We start from the raw sequence: 20,653 nt of genomic DNA, 5'->3' as shown, positions 1-20,653 counted from the left end.
AGGGGAAGTAAAAGGAGCAGAGTGGGTGTGGAAACACTGGAAGGAAGGATGGAAGGAAGGAGTACTGTGCGACCCAATCGCCAGCTTTGCCAATCAAATTGACATGTCATCAGCATAAGCGCGATTAAACTCAATACAGGTAAACAAGTCAAAAAAGAAAAACAACCGTGCTATCCGTGCAGTAAGCAGAATATTTCCGGTCATTCCTTAATCTCTCCCCCACCCCCGCCCATCATCATTAAAGAGATTTCTGTAAGCAACACAAGGTCTACGTTACAAGGTCTAGGGTGACCTCTGGTGGTCAAGTCTGAATATCCATTTACTGCTTGCCGACATACATAAACAGAATGCAATTCAACAAGTTAACCATTACACACATTTTTCAGAAAACAGACTCTGCAAAGTATCTCATTCCTTCAGAGTGCAATCTGAAACAGAGTTTAGGATGGCAGTGTTCGTCACTTTTGTGTTACTAAAGACATTTCTAATTGATGGGCATAAAGAGTTCTTTATGAAATAGATGAAATGTTAAGAACTGGTGTGGTAAACAGGATGGATATTAGAAATTTGTGCTTACACAAACTTCTAGAGGTATTTTTGAGTAGAAGTGGGCAGGTATATTTTTAAAATATATTTTGGTTATGCAGAATCCGCTATATTTCAGCCCCTTCATCCTGCATGACAAACTTGCATTTTTAAACATTTTGCAACTAGAACGATGATTTACACTTCTCTTGAACAAAATTTCTCAAGCTCAACCCTTCCACATCAGGGGTCCTTAACGTGATGCCTGTGGGTGCCGTGGCTTCTGCTTATACTTCTTTAGTGCCCGCCAAGTGTTTTTAGAAAGTGTGTGGGGTCAGGTGGGGCTTTTGCCCAGCAAGGCTTCTGACTCGCCACTGGACATCTAACTGGCTACGTAGATTTTTTCAAAGTTGATTTTGCAGTAGCTCCCACCATAGCACACAGATCTTCACTGCGAGTGAAGGTGTTTGCAGGAAAATATTTTTAAACACTGTTCACTTTAAAAGGCTTCCATCTGAAATGACGAAGTGTTACTATTAGAGTTATGCATGACTTAGCAACCTGAAATTTGTGGTTAGCTCTGCCTCTTGTGGATTAGCACTAATTGGAAATGGAAAGTGTTACTGTTGGTGTATCTATCTGGAAAGCGTGATTTTGACTCTTACGTACATCAGAGAGGAGGCCAAGATGAAGGGAAACCGAAACGAGCAACTCTACGCTGGCTGGCTCGTTGCCACCACTGGGAGATCCAGGGGGGATCCTGTCATGCTCTTCGGAATTGGCCGTTCTGAATATTTGCAGTTATCTTTACAGTTACTTTGAACTTGCCATCCTTTCGTCTTTGCTACACATACGGATCTTGTGTGCAGGACGAACACTAGTTTCAAGAATCACTGCTCCTCCAGTTATGTGTACAGGAGAGGATTTGGCTATATAAAGGAACTGCCATCTGCTATCTGCAGCAATTTTGGGACATGTGTGTATTTATATATATGTAATTGCATGAATTTTGTATTATTGAATGAATTTTTATATTATTGAATGAACTTTTGTATACCTTTTGTATTTACTTGGTGAGAATGATATCAATAACTAAATACTGTCTGATATAATTATTGAAGAGTAGTTGGGTTCCTGGGGTGTTACCCTCAGTGATTTAGAATGCCAAAAGCGCCTACAGGCTCAACGAGGCTGGGGACCCCTGCTCTACCTGCTTGGACACCAGAGCTACAGGCTTCATATCAGAGAAGAACAACTCAAATTTCCTGTTATGGTAGAAGGACAGGAAAACGATTCTGAGCCAACTTTACATGGGACTTACACCCTCATTCTTCTGATCAACTATGTCTTGTTTACAGAGTACAATCATATTAACTATGCGCATTATGGACTCGTGCATCTAAATGAGATGCACCGGCAATCACATGAAATTAAAGAGCAGTTCAGGAGGAAAACTTGGTTGTTAAGAGGCCTCAGAGTAAATGTAAGTAATTAACTCTTAACAGCAGACAAAAACGTTTAAATGCTGTTATCAAAAAGGAGGCGAAACCATTGGTATCGCCAAAACAAATTCTGCACTGAGCGGACTGGTACTACCATAGGATGAAATGTCAAGAATTACTTTTGACACATATTAATTGTTTGAGGCAGACTGTGACAGTTTCACAGACAATTAATCAACCACAGTAAGGAAGATCTGTGCTTCAAAGAATAAGGCACAACTTTGTCAAAATAAGACTTCTCATAACCGTAAATTCAAGTTTGATGCCACGATGAAGAATGGTGCCTTGACCTTCAAATCATGGTAGGCAATCAAAAGGAAGACAACTTCAAAGAAAGACAAGTTAATTGTTCCGAAGCTTTTGCCAGTATAAATTGACAGTAGGGGTGTGTGATTTGGTATAACTGAGCCGAAAATATACCTAAAAATTCCTTTTGAGTTTTTGGGGATATACTCAGGAGTCCAGAATAAATCCAGGAGTCTCTCACATTCTGGTACTGTGATTCCCGAATAAAACCGAAATTATTCAGGTTTATACAGGAACCACAGCACTGGCATTGAGTTGGCTTGGATACCCCCCTCTTTTGCACTGCTTCCCACACAAAAGAGGGGGGGAGTGAGGCACCTTTGTTTTCAAATAAATAGGACCATAGTTGTACTATAAAAAATAATTAGGATGCAGTGCTGACTTTGCTCTCGTTTTCAGCGAAGCAAGGTCACGTGGTTTAGAAACACAGTGTTTTTCGCTGACCTTTTAGTCTTCTGGGCTTCAAGAAGGGAGTTGCTTAATATTGGGGGGGGGGAATTAAGCTGCATTGTTAGTGCAGTTAGAAATTATAACTAACTAAAAAGGCTCTTATTATTATTATTTATAGTCCATTTTTCTCACTGAGATACAAGTTGGATTACACCTTGTTAAGTGAAATACGATATAATTAACAGCTAGGATATTCACTGAGCAAAAGCCATTTAATGAACAACAGTTAGGACATTCAGTGAAAGAGATACAACAGGATATATATCAAATGGGGAGTGTCATGCCTCAGGTGGGGTGAGCCCCCTTACGCTGCCACCACTCTGGGATTTAGGGTCCCTGGGGAAGGCCCAGAGTACCCTCCCAACCCTTCCAACCTCCATTGCTTGGCCAATAAACAGGCGTGAGGACCCAGCAGAGTAACAACAAACAAAAGGATTTATTTACAAGGAGGTCAGTTAATAACAAACAAGCAAGGTGCATTAGTAACAATAGAAAGCAAAATAAACAAAAGGCCCTAGCGCCACTGAACTCCCTGCCCCTCTGTCCGCCAGGCCTGTCTTCTCACCCTACCTGGATAAGAGCCTCTCTCCCTAGCAGAAACCTCCTCTGGGAGAAAGAACCCAGGTACCCAACCACTTCCCAGCCTTCCAAGGAGAAGCAGTGGGAGATTGGACACACTGATGGAGAGGAGGTCCATCAGTGACTACTAACCATGGAGAGTGTAAAGGGAACCTCCACATTCAGAAGCAGAAAGTCTCTGAATCCCAGTGCCAGGAGACAATATCAGGGGAAGGCCTTGATCTCTAAGCCCTGTTGCTGGCCCTCCAGAGAAAGTGGTTGGCCATTGTCTGAGAGAGGACGCTGGACTAGATAGACCGCTGCTCTGATCCAGCAGGGCTCTTATGGGCAAGCAGAAAACAGGACAATTGATCTCCACTGTTTCAACAGCAACCCCCCCCCCCCCTCACCGTTCTGGCTTTGTGTCAAACTAATATTACTCACTCACACACTTACAAAAACTGTAAAAAAAACCAAACAAAAACGTTGTTCAAAGCTTGAAATCTAAAATGCAACCAAAAAAAGCCTATTATACAGAGGAAGATATGGCACACAGCCCAGTTTTATTATTACCAGCTCTCCTGCCTCGCTGTGTCTTAACTAGATGCAACAATAGATCTTAAATTTTCTGGTTATAAAATAAATGTGCTTTGAGTGCTTGAGAGGCAATACAAGCCATAGCGTAACCTTGGGCAAGGTGATTTTGCAACAGAAACATCCAAGTAAACAAGAAACCTCTGTAAATCTATAGGATTTCTGATAGAGGCAACATGGTTGAAAATTTCTGCTTGAGGTAACTGTACCCGGGACAAAACCCCCTCCAGCAAAGGATGCTGTTTTGTGTCAAGAGATATCACAATCGAACAGCTGTGTTCAGACAGGTGAACAGCAGGCATCACACAATGCTGTAACCCAATACAATGGGCTGAAAGAATGACGGCGATGAGATGGTTATGAGTTTACCCTGCCTGCGCCTGAACCAAAGCTAACCGCAGCCTCATGTGACTGCAGAGGCAAAAAAAATTGTGTAAACAGAGAATGTTGAGTGAATATTCATGTTGTCAGGCAGGTGCACAGGCTTTCAAGGCACACGTTTTCATGACAAAGGCTATGAATGCTGCACACTGAATGCTCCTGTAAAACAGTGGATGTGCGGGAACCAGCAAACTTTCTGAGTAATTTGAATGATATTCTTGGATTCAGCCTTCAGGCTGCTGCTGCAGCTAGGGAGTGCTTTCTTTCAGCCACCTCTTGCTTATAAGCCAGCTCTTTATTTAGACTGTGTTGACCTTCTCACACTGATCCATGACACTATTACCATCCAGATCAGACTACAGTGTCCCATTCTATGCAGAGCTGCCCTGGAAGATGACTTGGAAGTTACACTTGGCACTGTCAAACATTGTCACTGTATTACAGTCTACGTGACGCTGCCTTTGAAAACGGTTTGGAAACGTCCATCAGTCCAAAATGTGACTGAAAAGGGCTGGTTCCACGTACAATCCAAAGTGCTGATTCTTACTTTAAGGCCTTAAATGGCTTGAGGCCAGGGAACCTGAAGGACTGTCTCTTCCCATACTATCCAGCCCATCAGTTAAGGCCCGCCTCTCAAGTCCTGCTCTCTTCGCCCCCTCGCCTTCAGAGGTGAGGTGTGTGGTGACTAGAGTCAGGGCCTTTTCTGTGGTGGCACCCTGCCTTTGGAATGCCCTCCCCTTTAAGGTTCACCTGGTGCCAACTTTACTTTCTTTTAGGCACCAAGCCAAAACACATCATTTTTACCCAGGCTTTTAATTATGAATTTTCTTTTATCAGCTTTGTAATGGTCTGCTTTTATGCTACTTTTCCCCAACAGCTTGTTTTCAAAGGCTTGTTTTTAATATTGTAATGTGGTTTTAAGCATAAACCAACTCGATCAGGACTTTGAAAAGACATGATAAAAATATCATAAATAAAATGTGGTGACGATGCTGTAATCTAGGGTCAGCCATTCACAGCCATACGTTTCAGGTGCTTCAACAACTGCACTGGTTACCTGTTCTTTATTTACTTCTTGACCAATGCAGAGAGCTGATTATCACCTTGAACACCCTCTATGGCCTGGGACCCTCCTACTTATTAACCAGATCTCCTGATATAGTCCCACCATGTGCAACGGCACTTATCATTATCAAATAAGAGGCATTTTCTGCTGCGTGGTTGGTATTATGGAACAGCCTACCCGAATGGATGGTACAGGTACCTTTGCTTTCTTTTAAGAAGGCATGCAAGAATGTTATCTTTCCTAGAGCTCTGTACGGAGAGAAGAGTTATTGTAAGAGAAAATTCTGTTCTAGTATAGGTTTTGGGTGCTAGTTTTTGTAGGTTGTTTCAGTTTTCTACTGCAAGTGGTTATTGGCTCATGAAAACCATCTTGAGTCCAAGGCGAAAGGCAGGATGCAAATATTTTAAATAAGTAAGAAAGTAATAGAAGTCATGAAAGGATGCAGAACTATTACCTGGCTTGGCGGATAAATAGCTGTGGACAATAACGACGCCTCTCACACATAAACAGACTGTATTCCATGTTCACATCTGCATTTGATACTTTCACCATTGGCTTAAAAGCAGCTGCTAAGTCCATACCTGGAGGACAATAAAACTATTTTGAAAACAGTACAAGACCTGCACTGAATCTCTTCTGCACTGAATCTCTTCTGCCATTAAAGTAAATGTGCTAAAATAAGAATTGCTTTTGCTTTCTGACACAAATCTTACTGCAGGGGCGGTGCCATGGTATAGCCCGCTCTCCAGATCTCAGAAGGTAGGCATGGATGGCCCCAATTAGAACCTGGATAGGAGGCCACCAGGGAAGACTGGGCTGCTTTGCAGAGGAAGGCACTGGCAAGCTACCTTTGCTTCTTCCTAGCCTTGAAAACCCCTTGCTGATCCAGTATAGAATTCTTAAGAAAGATTGGGGAAGGGAGGACAATGTACGTTGCCCTGAACGACTTAGAGGAGAAGCGGGATAAAACGTATAGGTACATAGGCCAGTATAGATGGTTAGCATCCACTACGCATTTTTAAGCCATCCTAAGATAAAATCCAGCAAACAAATGGATACCAATAGCAGTAGAGAAGAATTGAAATTTCAAGACTGAGCCAATACTTTGAACATTAACTTATAATTTCGATAATTTGTATTGTTTTGACAGCTACTCACAGATGAAACCATTTCTATTATATACTATACCTACTGTTGCCTTTTGATCATGATGTATTTCACACACACACCCAACACTGCTATAATATAAAACCATTAACTGTTTGGATACTTTGATCAACTTTTATATTTGGAATATAATTTGTAATCTATAATTCTGTCCTAATGAGCTTCATTTTACAACAATTTCTGATATTGTATTTCAAAAAACCTGCTGGTAGTTTAGATCTGTCTTAAGCAGACTTCTAGCATATTAACACTACCACGAACAAATGAGAACAATACTCATAGCCTGGTCATGTGTTACGAATTAGCAGGGCTTTTTTTCTGAGAAAAGAGGTAGTGGAACTCAGTGGGTTGCCCTCGGAGAAAATGGTCACATGGCTGGTGGCCCCACCCCCTGATCTCCAGACAGAGGGGAGTTTAGATTGCCCTCCGCGCCGCCAGTCTAAACTCCCCTCTGTCTGGAGATCAGGGGGCGGGGCCACCAGCCATGTGACCATTTTCAAGAGGTTCTGGAACTCCGCTCCACTGTGTTCCAGCTGAAAAAAAGCCCTGGGAATTAGTACAGAGCAGTGGCTAAGAATGTGAGTAATGAAATACCCAGTTAAAATTTCACTTCAACTATGAATTTATCTCTCAACCTCAGTTCCAAAACTGTTATATAGGGATAATGATAAAAAGATTATTGTAATGATTACAATAAGATAATATATGTGAAGCACTGTGTTCATATAGAAAGCATTATTAGAAGAGGAAACATGGAAGATCTCCTGCTTGGCATGCAGAAGGTGCCAAGTTCAATCCCCAACATCATTTGATGCCAAAAACCTCTACCAGAGATGATGAAGAGCCACTGCCAGTCAGAGTAGACAAGACTGATATACTGAGGTCAGTACTGTCCATTCAGACAGGCAGTGATTCTCCTGGGTCTCAGGCAGAGGTCTTAGATGGACTACCATCCTGATCCTTAACTGGCAATGCTGGAAACTGAGCTCCCCCACTGAATCACGGCCTCTCCCCACATTCCCTGACATTAATCAATCAATGGGCTGTCTCAGAATAAAGCAGTTTTGTGTCTCCATGCCTATTGTTATGCCATTACAAGGGGATCGCTGCTCTGGTTGCTTTAGAATTATGGTCCAAACTTATCACTGGAACTGGGAGAGACGGGGCAGCTGATGACTTCTTGTACAATCTAAGTATACCCTGGAGCAGCCCTGCCTCGAGTACCCTTATTCAAGTTTGCACTAGAAATTTCTAGAAATAAAAGGTATTAGGAACTTAAATGGTCAACAAATCTATTATTACCACCCCTCAAAAAACACTTACATGATATCTTTTCCTCACAAATAAGAAAACAGTTAGAAGAAGGAATGGATTTTGAGCAGCCTTACCTAAATGCTCTTGAGTTGGTATGAAGAGAAGTATGAAATGCAGTTCTGGTATGGTTCTAAAGACAGTCCTGAATTAAAATATTACATATCATTAGCTTCTCACAATCTTTTCCATTCCCAAATCTTCCCTTTCAAATCCACATAACCAGTAAGATAAACAGGCATTTTCACTATTAAAACTTCCAATTATCTTTCTTGACTCTATATTGTACATCAGCATTTATTATTAATAATAGTAAGTTTCTTAAAACTGGACAGAGGTGAAGAGGTGACAGATGAGGGCTTGAGGAAAACAGACATGGCCTCTGGATAAAGCAACCTGACTAACAAAAATGCATGTTTAGTCACATGTGACAAATCTACCACTTTCCAATTAAACAGGTGGTTATCCTTAGAAATAATGTAAATCATACATACCAAAGCTTACTTCTAGAACAAGGTCACCTGAATGCATCGCTTTTATTAAACAGATCTTCTGCATTCCATAGGAAACTGTTTCTCCTGCTCTATAGACTTTTTTTCAGGCTGCTTGGTGGCTGTTTTACGCTATTTTTACCACCTGGCTTGTTTTTAATGGCTTGTTTTTTATATTGGTAATTTATGTTGTTGTGGCATTGTTTTTACTTGCAGGCCACTTCAAGCACATGTCTGCAGAGATGGCATATGCATTCTCTTAAATAAATGTAACCCTTAATTCATCGAGAAGAGGCAGCGTTGTCAGGTATGTGCTTAATTCTATTAAAATCTTCCATGTGTGTGCTTAAGAGATAAACAAAGCTTACTATAGTTACATGAGGCTGCTGCAAATTGTACAAAATAATGAATCGTGGGATCTATATATTAACCAACTTTATACTTCCACTCTAAGAAATGTTTCCAGATTCCTGCAGATGTTTCCTGCAGTTCTCAAAACGTAAAAGTGACTATGTTATTTATTTGACAAATTCGTAATTATGGTATGAAAGGAGATTTGTTCAGATTGATTTAGGGCTTATTCCCACATTGTATTTTGAGCATATTTAAGATGAATTTCTATTCTAAGTTAAATTTGCATATACCAACTGGATACCCAAGTATAAAATAACAGCAATCCTACTGAAGTGAACAGCTCTCATACATAGAATTTGAACTGGGCTGGCAAAAATGCTATTCTGGTTCAAATCCAATCCTCCAAGAATAAGTGCTCAAACTTAGCCCATTTACTTGGAATCAGCAGCTACTTCACACAGCTCTTCTGGCCTGTTATTTGTTGGTTACCAAGCATGTGAGAATTAAATCAGAGTAAAGTAGTCTTGTGTTTGCACATTACTCTTTACTTGCTGAGTGCAAGAACTTGTAAGTATGAACTGAACCATACATTTGTTGCAATCCAGCAAGCAACGGACTTGAAAGGACCTGACGGACATATGCGGGTTTGCAGCCTTGGTTTTTCATTTTAAAATTCCCCTTTATCTACTCTCAGTTTCCCCAGAGATTACAATGTATTTGGTAACACATCAACTCACTTCATAATTTCGTGAGAACAGTGAACTGCATGTTCATCCGCTGCCACAAACAGATGCAGAAACAGCGTATTTAAAGGCTGCAAACAAAAGAGACGGAGACATTCAACACATCCATTTCAGAAAATAAAACTGCAATTGATTGTAGGTGCTGACCCTGTGAAAGCACAAATAAGCTTATTTATGTTTATGAATTCCAGACTCGGGATGTGTCTTGTCCTGTCTAAATCAAAGACCTGAAGACCAGAATTCCACAGGGACTCCAGTTGGAGTGGCGGGTTGTTCACTTCAGCACCAGGGACAGCTCATGGACATAAAGAACTGCAGGACAAGGGCATCGCTGGGGCAAACATGAGATTCCCAGTCCCCCGTCTACCTATGATGCACACAGTAACGCTGGGCTTTACATGACAGTAAAAGCAGGTGGAAAAGTTACGTACATTGAACCCTTTCACCTGCTGTTGAATACTGTCCACAGCCACTATTCTCCCTGCTTGACTGTGAGATCAGGTTCCCCACTCCTGTGGGAGGAAAAGCTACAGAAAGTGATTGCAAGAGAAAAACAACTAGCAGGGGAAAGGTTAAGTCTTACAAATCCCTCTGCCCATGTGCTGCATGTTGGAGGCAGTATCTACTTTGCCAGCAAACATGTAATTCTGCCCATCTAAATGGCATTTAAGAATGTTTTTTATAAATTCATAAAATATGTAGCACACGAAGGTAATATGAATTGCCTAGATGCATTCATGTTTTGTCATACGTCTGGAATAGTTTCAACACAAATATGCCTTCTCAGTACCCTGTCTGTGTTTTACATACATCTCTACAGACTGATTCAACTCCAGCGGCATCTTAGAGACCAACAAGACTTTCAGGGTATCATATATTTTATATAATAAGCTTTATACATGATATCTCAAAAGCTTATACCTGAAAATCTTGTTGGTCTTTAAGGTGCCACTAGATTTGAATCTTGCTGTTCTACTGCAGGCCAACACAGCTATCCATCTGAAATATCACTACAGACTGAGGCTGCATACAGCCAGTATAATGTAGTAGTTAGAGTGTCAGACTAGGTTTCAAGAGACCCATGTTTGAATCCCCAGTCTGCCATGAAGATTCACTGGGTGACCTTGGCCAGTCACACACTCTCAACCTAACCTACTTTATAGGGTTGTTGTAACAAGGATGTAGAGATGGGCACGAACCAGGAAAATAGCGGTTCATGGCAGTTCATGGTTCGTGAAAAGCGACGAATCATGAACCACCATGAATTTGCCCAGTTTGCGAACCAGTTCGTTTGTGGTTCATGACTTCCGGGGCCAGCAAAGCGGCACCAGCCACAGCACTTTTCTAGCTGTTTGCTAGAACTCCCTCCTCCCCTCCCCCTTCCTCTCAGCTGAAAAAAGCAGAGAACATTTGAAAGTAGCAACACTTTTTTTGCCACACAAGAAACGTGTTACTGCTTTCAAACACCCGCTGTTCTTTTCATCTGATGGGGGATCCTCTGCTCCTGGTCCTGGCCAGGTGAAGAGGAGTGGGCATTGATACCTGTTCCAAGCCTGATCCCAGCTGGGTGAAGGAGGGGGGGTAGCTATTGCCACTTGCTCCGCTCCTGAACCCAGCTGGGTGAAGGGGGGTGGGCACTGACACCTGCTCTGCTCCTGATCCCAGCTGGGTGATAGTGGGGGTGGGTATTGCCCTCTGCTCCACTTCTGATCCCGGCTGGGTGACGGCGGGGGGCAGGCATTGCTACCTGCACGGCTGCTGATCCCAGATGGGTGACGCTGGGGGGGGGGCCTTGCCACCTGCTCTGCTGCTGACCCAAGCTGGGTGAAGGCGGGAGGCAGGCATTGACACCTACACGGCTGCTGATCCCAGCTGAGTGATAGCGGGGGGTGGACATCACCCTCTGCTTTGTGCCTGATCTCAGCAGAGTGAAGGCGGAGGTTAGGCATCGCCACCAACTCCACATCTGATTCCAGCTGGGTGAAGGCGGGAGTGGGCATTGCCACCTGCTCCGCTCCTGATCCCAGCTGGAGGAAGACAGGTGGCAGGCATTTCCACCTACTCTGCATCTTGTCCCAGCTGGGGGAAGGCAGGGTGGGGGTGGGCATTGCCACCTGCTCCACTCCTGATCCCGCAAAATGGAAGAGGAAAAAATCCACAGGGAATACAATACTAATTTACAAAATTACAAAACTGTATTCAGAGTGCAAAGGCTACAAAATTTCATCATTGTATTCAAATAAATAAATAACAATCTCTTGATGCAATTTTCAGGCACACACATCAACAATACAATAATCTTTTACATAATCATACATGGCAAGTTGCAGTAGACACACACAATTCCCAACAGTCTTTTTGGAATAGTTATAACAATTCTTTCCAGGGCTCCCCTTGGCAGGTGAACGGTGAAGCCCAGCCGTGAAGCAAAGCTCCAACCCACGCTCAATCTGGGGCCGGCTATCTGTGGCAGATATCAGAATCCTTCATCAGGAGCGTGTGGAATGCTACAATAATTTTTTTTATTATTCAGCCTCTTTGGTCTACATAGAAATATTTCATGACCCAAACCACAAACACATACCTTTACTGCAGAAAGGGAAATTTCCAATGTGTTTAAATCTTACATGCCCAAAGCATAGCCTTGAAAATCTCTTATGCGTGTGTGGCTGAGGGAACCAAAAACACCTATATCAACAATCTCAGACTAATCATTAACAGGTGTCTTAAAGGGAACACGCATATATACACATTTATTCCATTAAATACAAATAGAAAACGTTTACTACAAAAAACAGTTAAGAGAAAGCTCATGGTTCAACCCAAAGGGGTGCATTGTGTTCAACTTATGAATCCAATGCACCTCCCGGCGTTGGAGGGGTACCTGCAAAGTAACAGAATGTTGTTTTCCTAACACCTCCAAAACCCCTACTCTCAGGTAGCCTTTGCACTCTGAATACAGTTTTGTAATTTTGTAAATTAGTATTGTATTCCCTGTGGATTTTTTCCTCTTCCATTTTGCTGTTTCACAAGGGAATAGCCATTTTGTTCTCCACTCCTGATCCCAGCTGGTTGAAGGCAGGAGCTGGCATTGATGCCTTCTCCGCGCCTGATCCCAGCCTGGGCTTCCCACTGCCGTGTGCTTTCAGAGGGATGGGCTGCCTCTTCTGGGCTTTCCTCCATGGCAGCACCCTCTAGAGGCTCACCAGGGTAGGAAATGAGTTGTCTAGAACACAGCCTTTTATATAGTAGGTTAGTTAAAAACCTTATTACTAGTGTTTTACTGTAAACAAGGTCCCGCCCTCACCAATAGCACGGCCTAAATTATTGCAAAGGGCTAGCCAATTTAGTTTGTCATAGCAAAATAAAAGTCCAGTGGCACCTTAGAGACGTTGTGCCTGTTACATACTGTCAAGTTGCTTCCGACTTATGGCGACCCTATGAATGAAAGGCCTCCAAAACAGACTTGCTCAGATCTTACAAACTGGAGGACCTTTGAGACTAGCAACATTTATTTCTATATGAGCTTTCACGAGTTGCAGCCCGCTGATGACTCATGGAATTTCATGTTGAAATAAATGTTGTTCATCTTTAAGGTGCCACTGGACTCATGTTTTATTTTGTCCCCCTAAAGCAACATCCCTTCTTGACTGCACTTAAATAGCTATCCAACTTTCAAAGCATGGAGCCTCCTCCCCTAGTGGCTTCTGGGGGAAATTACTTGTTCAGATGATCACAGACAAAAACATGGAATGCCAAAAGGTGACCAGTTGCATAACAAAGCACAAGTCATGTAATACCATTTACTAGGACCTACCAAAATGACACAAAATAGTGTGCAAGCTTTCAAGTTCTGCAGAATGTCTCATCAGGCTGGATATTACAAAATAAAAAGGGAAGGTAGGAGAGAAACAGATGTTTCGGGCCATGAAACAGCAGATATACATCAGTGCCTCTGATGTCAGGCTGCATCCTGGCTTCCTTTCCTTTCAACCAATAAAAGCTCTATGATACAAAGATCTTGAGCAGTAATAATTATTCTTATCATTTATTACTCAATAGACAAAAGGAGTAACAATTTTTTGAGACTGCTAAGATCTTTTTTGGATCCCTATCTGTGAGTAAAGACGTAATCTCATAAGGATATGAATTAGAACAAACTGGGAAACATGGTGAAATATAATGTCTCCTAAGATTAACATACAAATGGCACTCCAAATAAATGTGTGTACTAGTATCAATCTTACCTGAAGAACAGGTACAAATTCGTTCTGAATAAGATAAATGTGAAAACCTACCCCATATGGGGGCCAAAGAATGGGCATTTAGTCTGACCATGCAAAAGCTGTTAAAGGACCAGTGAAGAGGTCAACAAACAGGTATAAGGAGGAAGAGATCTCAGAGGAGGAGCGCCAAAGAACTGAGATGAACAGGCATGGTGTGCTGTAAGAGCAGAGCATCGGTGGTCAATTTCTCACCAAAGCAAATGATGCATGAAAACCTAATTCTTGAATAGTATTCAGAGTATGATCAACAGCCAGAAGTTTCTCATGAACAGTCTTGAACCAGACCTATAAGAATCCTCTCTTAAGTGCACCAAATAGCCCTTACTGCTTAAATGTAGCCTAATAAATAGTATAATGCTTGCAACCAAGCCCTTGCTTCAAGGCTGACCAAATTCAGAACAAAGAGCCACACCAGCTACATAATGGGGGATATTTAATAATTTCCTTAACAAGATAAAAGTAAATGGTCAATATTTTCACTAGCCAACACAATCCTTATGACTACTCCATAAAGGATAATGTGAATTACTTTTAAGTTAAAAAATTGAATAGCATCGGGAATATAATTCCTACTTTCATTTTGGAAAAAAATTAATATGCTGCTGACACAAATGTTTGCTTTATTTCTTATCAGTGACTGATGTGGTCCCCATTTCAGATTAGATGAAAATAGTATACCTAAATATGAGAATATCTTTTTCTTCACCATTCAACATCCACCAATGCACTGTAGGATTCCTTTTCTTTTTTGAGAAAACAACCGTTTTAAATTTCTGATAATTTATTCTCAGACCTTCCCTAGTAGAGTATTCCAAAATATTTTTAAAGATCTCTGAAGATAAGAAGACAGTATCATCAGCATTAAGCAAAACTGGAATACTGCAATTGGCCAGGCAAGTTGGATGACAAAACTCATTGAAACAGATCAAAAGGTCATTCACATATAGATTAAATTGAAACGGGGCCAAGAGGCATCCCTGCCTAACACCATTATTGAGGTTAAACGATTCAGTCAGCTCACCAAACCGAGACCACAGTGAACCTGTGCTGTGAAATCTGTACAAAGTTGCCACATAAGCCACAGCAGCCTTTTGACAATCGAAGTATGCTGCAGCTTTTCCCAGTCTTTTCTAGGCATGGTATCAAAATCCCCTTTCAAGTCAATAAAACCTGCATTGAGGAAACCATTCAGAAAATGAACATAATTTTCTATCAGGTAGTATATCACTAAACAATGGATACCCTGGTTTCCATGAGCAAGAACAATCCAATGGTGGCCCTCTATTGCGCAATAGCCCCCCTCTCTCTCTGTCTCATTCTATCTTTATTCTGTCAATCAAGATAACAAGATAACATGAGACATTTAGGAAGGGAAGGGCTGAGGCACAAGCACAAAAAATGAAACCTATTGAGTTTGGGAAAGAAAAACTACTTTTCTATATTCATCTTCATATAACACACCATTAACATTAATACATTCAAGAGTGGATGAGGATTTTCAAATGGTTTGCAATTTGGCCTTATGTTTATTTCCTGCAGTGAAAACACACTGTATCGAAACCACCTAATTAAACATTTTCAAGGGGAAAAAATGTTCCCTACTTACTGTGCACCTGCCCTCATTATAGTTTTCTTGTAAGAAGACTTCCCAGTAGGCCGGATCAACAGAATTCCAGTTGGGATAGTCCAGAAATACAGCATGGGCAACGGCTACATTTTCCTGGCTGATTAAGGTCACTGCAAGATTGGCTGTTTCTCTGTAAAACAGATGTTTTCATTTCATTCATTTTAGAACATTAACCAAAAAAAAATACATTCCTGGAGGGACTTCATCACAGCTGTTTTACTTACAAAAGATAAATGACATTAATCCTGCCAAACAATCTTTCTGTCATGAAGTTCATGTGATGGACGATAGTTGTAATATCATGGGATTCTGTTCTCCTGGCGGTGAACACATCAGAAGTCGCTGGAATTGATCTTATGGGCGGTGATTCTGAAGACATTGTATATACTACAGCAAAACAGAAAACATTTCCTACTCTTAATTTGAAATAACAGACATTGCTGAGAATACAAAAGAAAATGTGTACAAATATTTTTAAAAGCACAAGTATTCTTACAACTTAGTCCTAGCCACATTACTTGGGTATCAGTTGGATTGCTTTGAAGTACACTTGCTTAAAGTTAGGGATGTATAGAGTTTCAGTCAAAACGTTACTCATTAGTAAGGCTGTTTGGGATCAGATGGGTTATAACCTAAATGTTACATTTTCTAAACAAATATGCATTAACAATTGGAAAAGATCTATCACTGGTCTAGCTTGTATTTCAGAAAGTAGATTTTTACCAAGTTGTGTGTTATAGCTTCTTCCAAACAATTGTGGGTGTTGTAGTTTTGGGACAGTGCTAAGAATTGTATGCTAGATATCCCAGATCACTTTTACAAAACTTTTTTTTAAAATTTTTTTATTGGATTAGAAATCTCTATAATATCTATTACAATCAATTTCCTTTAAATATTCCAGTTCTAACCCCCTCCCTTTCCCCCCCCTTTTGTTGACTTCCAACAGTTTTCCAACCCCTTATCCATTTTTCCCCCTACTCATTTCAAACTTATTTTATTCGATTAAACATATATTTTCACTCTCTTCTAAGTTTCTATTATAACACAGTGCTATCTCTATTCCCTTACTTTTACAAAACTAAAGGGAGTGACTGTTGAATTAATTATGTAGTCTGACCATATGCATGTTTATGTAGAAGCAAGTCCCACCGTGTTCAGCACAGCTTACTTCCAACTGAGTATGCACTGGATTGCTGGTTTAGAAGCAAAATAACTAACTGATTTAGCCACAGGGCCTACAAAGCAGGTTTAAACTTAAATACAGACATACCCCAAGTGTGTTTAGCTAAATGCAAGAAACTAATTAACAACTGTAGAACCAAAGCATGTCACAAAACACTAACAAAGCAATCCTGGCTCCACCCTGGTGGAACTCTCTGTCTGATGAGACCAGGTCCCAGCAGGATGTACTATCCTTCCGCTGGGCCTGTAAGGCGGAGACGTTCCATCAGGTGTATGGTTGAGGTTGGGTTAGGGCTCCACCAGCCGAACAGAATAGAACAGAGGAGATCGGAGCCCTCTCCATTAGAGGCATCCACCATCTAACCTTTTAAAGTGGTAGTAAGCGGTCGATCGATTGCCTCCTATGGGTTGAGTGCTGCTATTTTTTAAATATGTATATTTGACTGTTTGCTATTGTTATTTTAAATTATTTTAAAGTGTAAATTATATTGTAATGTTTTTATTGAGTGTAATCCGCCCTGAGTCTGCCTGTGCAGAGAGAGTGGAATAAAAATCAAAAACAAATCCTATTCAAGACAATTCACTTCCTACCCTGGTGCACCTCCAGAGGGCGCTGCTGTGGAGGGAAACCTCGATGAGGCAGCCAGACCTCCAGAGAGTGTGCCGTGGTGGGAAGCCCAGGCCAAGATCAGGCACAGAGCAGGCAGCACTGCCTGCCCCCCGCCTTCCCTGAGCTAGGATCCAGAGCAGAGCAGGTGGCAATTCCCACCCCCACCTTCACCCAGCTGGGAACAGGAGCAGTGCAGGTGGCAATGCCCACCCTCCGCCTTCACCCAGCTGGGATCAGGAGTGAAGCAGGTGGCAATGCCTACCCATCTGCCGCCTTCACCCAGCTGGGATCAGGAGCAGAGTAGGTGGCAATGCCAGCCTGTCCTTCACCCAGCTGGGATAAGGAGGGGAGAAGGTGGCAATCCATCCCCCACCTTCACCCAGCTGGGATCAGGAACGGAGCAGGTGGCAATGCCCGCCCACCACCTTCACTCAGCTGGGATCAGGAGCGGAGCAGGTGGCAATGCCTGACCCCCTTTCACCAAGCTGGGATCAGGCGCAGAGCAGGTGGCAATGCCCACCCACCCTTTACCCAAGGGGGAATCAGTCATGGAGCAGGAGGCAATACCTGCCCTCCGCCTTCATCCGGCCAGGCAATGCCCAACCCCCCTTCACTTGGCCAGGATCACGTGCAGAGAAGGTGGCCATGCTCGCCCTGCCACCTTCATCTGGCCGGGATCAGTGACAGAGGAGGAGGGAATGCCCGCCTGCCCGTCCTCCCCTTTCTAGAGCCCATTGTATTTTTTTCCCACAACGGGATTTGTTGCTAGTAAATAAATAAAAAATAAATAAATCTTACCATTACAAACTTCAGGCAAGGAGTAAGTATATCATATTTCTGAATGCTCCTACTCATAAACAATTCCATGCATGTAATAACATAATCCTGGGACTACACTATAACTTCCTTCCTGATGGGCATGAAAAGAACTCAGCAGGAGAAATCTTTAAAAATGCCCAACACTTCCCCTCCCCCAGAATGAAGCAGGACACTTCCAAATTTTTACCATCTCACTGCAGTACACGGAATGGACATGAGGCAAAATCTATGGATAGAGCAGATGATATACTCTGAGATAGCAACAGAATGCACTGTAACTTTTCAGTGCAGGGAAGATTATATTTTTGAATGCTCTCCTATGTTTAAAAAAACCCTCCCTGCAAACAGAAAACTAGCTGAACAACGACCAAGCTTTCTCACAGATGTACTAATTTTCAATATACAGAGGGATTTTTCCTTTACATTAGGACACGGTTTTTAAAAATGGAATATATAAACTGCAGATGAGGCAATCACATTTCTATCCTGCCCACCCCCCTCGAAGCAGTTCAAGGGAGGGAAATTGTCCTCTCCTTTAATATTTGGTTATTACAATAACCCTGTAAGGTAGGTGAAGTCAAAAGGGAATGACTGGCCTAAGGTCACGCACTGAACTTCATAGTAGATTTGTACCTAACTCTTCTGAGTCATAACAACAACAACAACATTTGATTTATATACTGCCCTTCAGGACAACTTAGCACCACTCAGAGCAGTTTACAAAGTGTGTTATTATTATCCTCACGACAATCACCCTGTGAGGTGGGTGGGGCTGAGAGAACTTTGACTGACCCAGGGTCCCCCAGCTGGCTTCAAGTGGAGAAGTGGGGAATCAAACCCGGTTCTCCAGATTAGACTCCTACTGCTGTTAACCACTACACCAAACTGGTTCTCTTACCCTGACTACCACATTACAATGGCAGTCTCAAGTTATTCAGTGCATTCTAGCACCATAGGACTCCACTAACCTAGTCTGTAGCATGTGTAGAACTTTTATTTACAATAATCCTATTATGTAGGCCAGCTAACAAACATAGTAGCGATCAGGTATTTTTAATTACTTCTTTGGGTTACGGACTACATGAGAGTTAAAAGGAAACAAAGTCCACCAGTTTGTCTTAACCTCTTACCATTTGTAATGATACAGAAAAGAAGAGAAAGCATTAAGCGGAAGCTCTTTCCCACACAGAGGACCTATGTATCTGTCCATTTTTACCCCATCCCTCCTCCTAGGTTAGGGTGCTATATGTGGCTCTCCCCTCCCATTTATTTCCTACAACAACCCTGAGAGGTAGGTCAAGCTGAGCGAGGATGAATGTTCTATAGCCACCCAGTGAGTTTCATGGCTCAAACAAGGATTTTGAAGCTAGGTCAGCCAGGTTTTATTGCAATACCATAATCACAATACCACACTGGCATTCAGGATTAAACAGCAATAGAATGCCCCAGAATGGCAATTCGCAGGCTAGACCTCGAGAGGAACTCTCATTAGGTTTTTATGCATGCAAGAGGCATTATGCAAGAAAAACCTGCAGAGGTCCACACAAGAGATCATCTAATCTAACCCGGCAGCCTGTTTCCAAAAGAGGCCAGCCAGAGCACCCACAAAAATGGCAGCGGTTCTCTCCCTAGCCCCCTCATCTTTTTATAAGACCCAACCTCTGAAATGTCCAGGCTCTCATTGATTTATTTTAAATTTATATATTTAGAAAACATTTATGCCGCCTGTCCAGAGACCAGCCTGAGGAAACTTACAAAATAATAAAAACATTAAAATACTAATTAAAATGTCCAGTCACATCAGCTAAAGTTTTTTTCTGAAGAAAAAAGTTTTTTGTAAACGTTTGAATGACAAGCAGATAATCAAGGAAATGAGCTATTCCTGTTGCCCCAGGCAGAGGGCAGAGGGCACACACCATGGAAATTGTGTTTTTATTAAAAATTATTCATTTACACCCCATTTTCCTCAAAGTGGCTTACACTGTTCTCCTCGCCTCTCTTTTATCCTCACAACAACCCTATGAGGTAGGTTAGGCTGAGACTTCCAAGGCAGAGTGGGGATTCGAACCCAAGCCTCCCAGATCCTAATCCAAGTCTATAACTCTTACACCATGAATTTTCGTCTAGGCATGTGAAGTCACAAATTTTGTCCTTTTTAATTTCTTAAAATTTATTTAGATTATATAGATCATTTTCACGTCACTTCTTCAGGGAACCTTCCCAAAGCAACTTCCAAAATCAACGTAACCCTACAAATCTCTCTTAAGTCATTTCTTAAAATTCAGCATTAAAAACCAGGTAAGCGTAATTTTTTTAAAAAAATCACTCTTTCTGGACATCTGTAAATGGATCCTATTATTGCTCTCTTTTATTCTCCATAAAACAGCCCATAAAGCACAAGAGTTGTTGGAGTGACTCAGGCTGAGCCCGATACCAACAGGCACGTAGCCACTATAATTCCCAGGTACACTGCCTCTGAATATGGAGGTTCCACCGAGCCTTAAAACTCACCTTCCCCGGCAATCCCCCTTTTACACCTATCTTCGCGAGCAGCCCCCAGCCGGTCCACAAGACGACGGGCAGGACGCCCTGCTCTGTTCTCCTCCAGCCACCGCCTCTCTGTGCCGAAAGAGACCCACAGGACTGGAGGCCCGGGCGGCTGCGGCCGCGTCCCTGATGCG

General features: G+C 42.1%; 1 protein-coding gene across 1 annotated transcript in view; it reads right to left on the bottom strand.

The window, feature by feature from the left end:
- Window positions 1–20,514, bottom strand: part of CFAP61 (cilia and flagella associated protein 61) — a 198,205-nt gene extending 177,691 nt beyond the window's left edge. The window contains exons 1-6 of the mRNA XM_054984388.1: window positions 20,484–20,514; window positions 15,586–15,748; window positions 15,341–15,491; window positions 9,443–9,519; window positions 7,938–8,005; window positions 5,837–5,963 (exon numbers count right to left, since the gene is read on the bottom strand). Coding sequence (XP_054840363.1) covers window positions 5,837–5,963; window positions 7,938–8,005; window positions 9,443–9,519; window positions 15,341–15,491; window positions 15,586–15,740 — 578 coding nt within the window. The 5' untranslated portion in view covers window positions 15,741–15,748; window positions 20,484–20,514. The remainder of the gene's footprint in view (window positions 1–5,836; window positions 5,964–7,937; window positions 8,006–9,442; window positions 9,520–15,340; window positions 15,492–15,585; window positions 15,749–20,483) is intronic.
- Window positions 20,515–20,653: the final 139 nt, after the last annotated feature.

The sequence above is a fragment of the Eublepharis macularius genome, chromosome 7 (assembly GCF_028583425.1).
Source record: "Eublepharis macularius isolate TG4126 chromosome 7, MPM_Emac_v1.0, whole genome shotgun sequence".
NCBI classification, from domain to species: domain Eukaryota; kingdom Metazoa; phylum Chordata; class Lepidosauria; order Squamata; family Eublepharidae; genus Eublepharis; species Eublepharis macularius.
The sequence above is the reverse complement of the archived record's forward strand: the minus strand, read 5'-3'. Positions and strand labels throughout refer to the sequence as shown.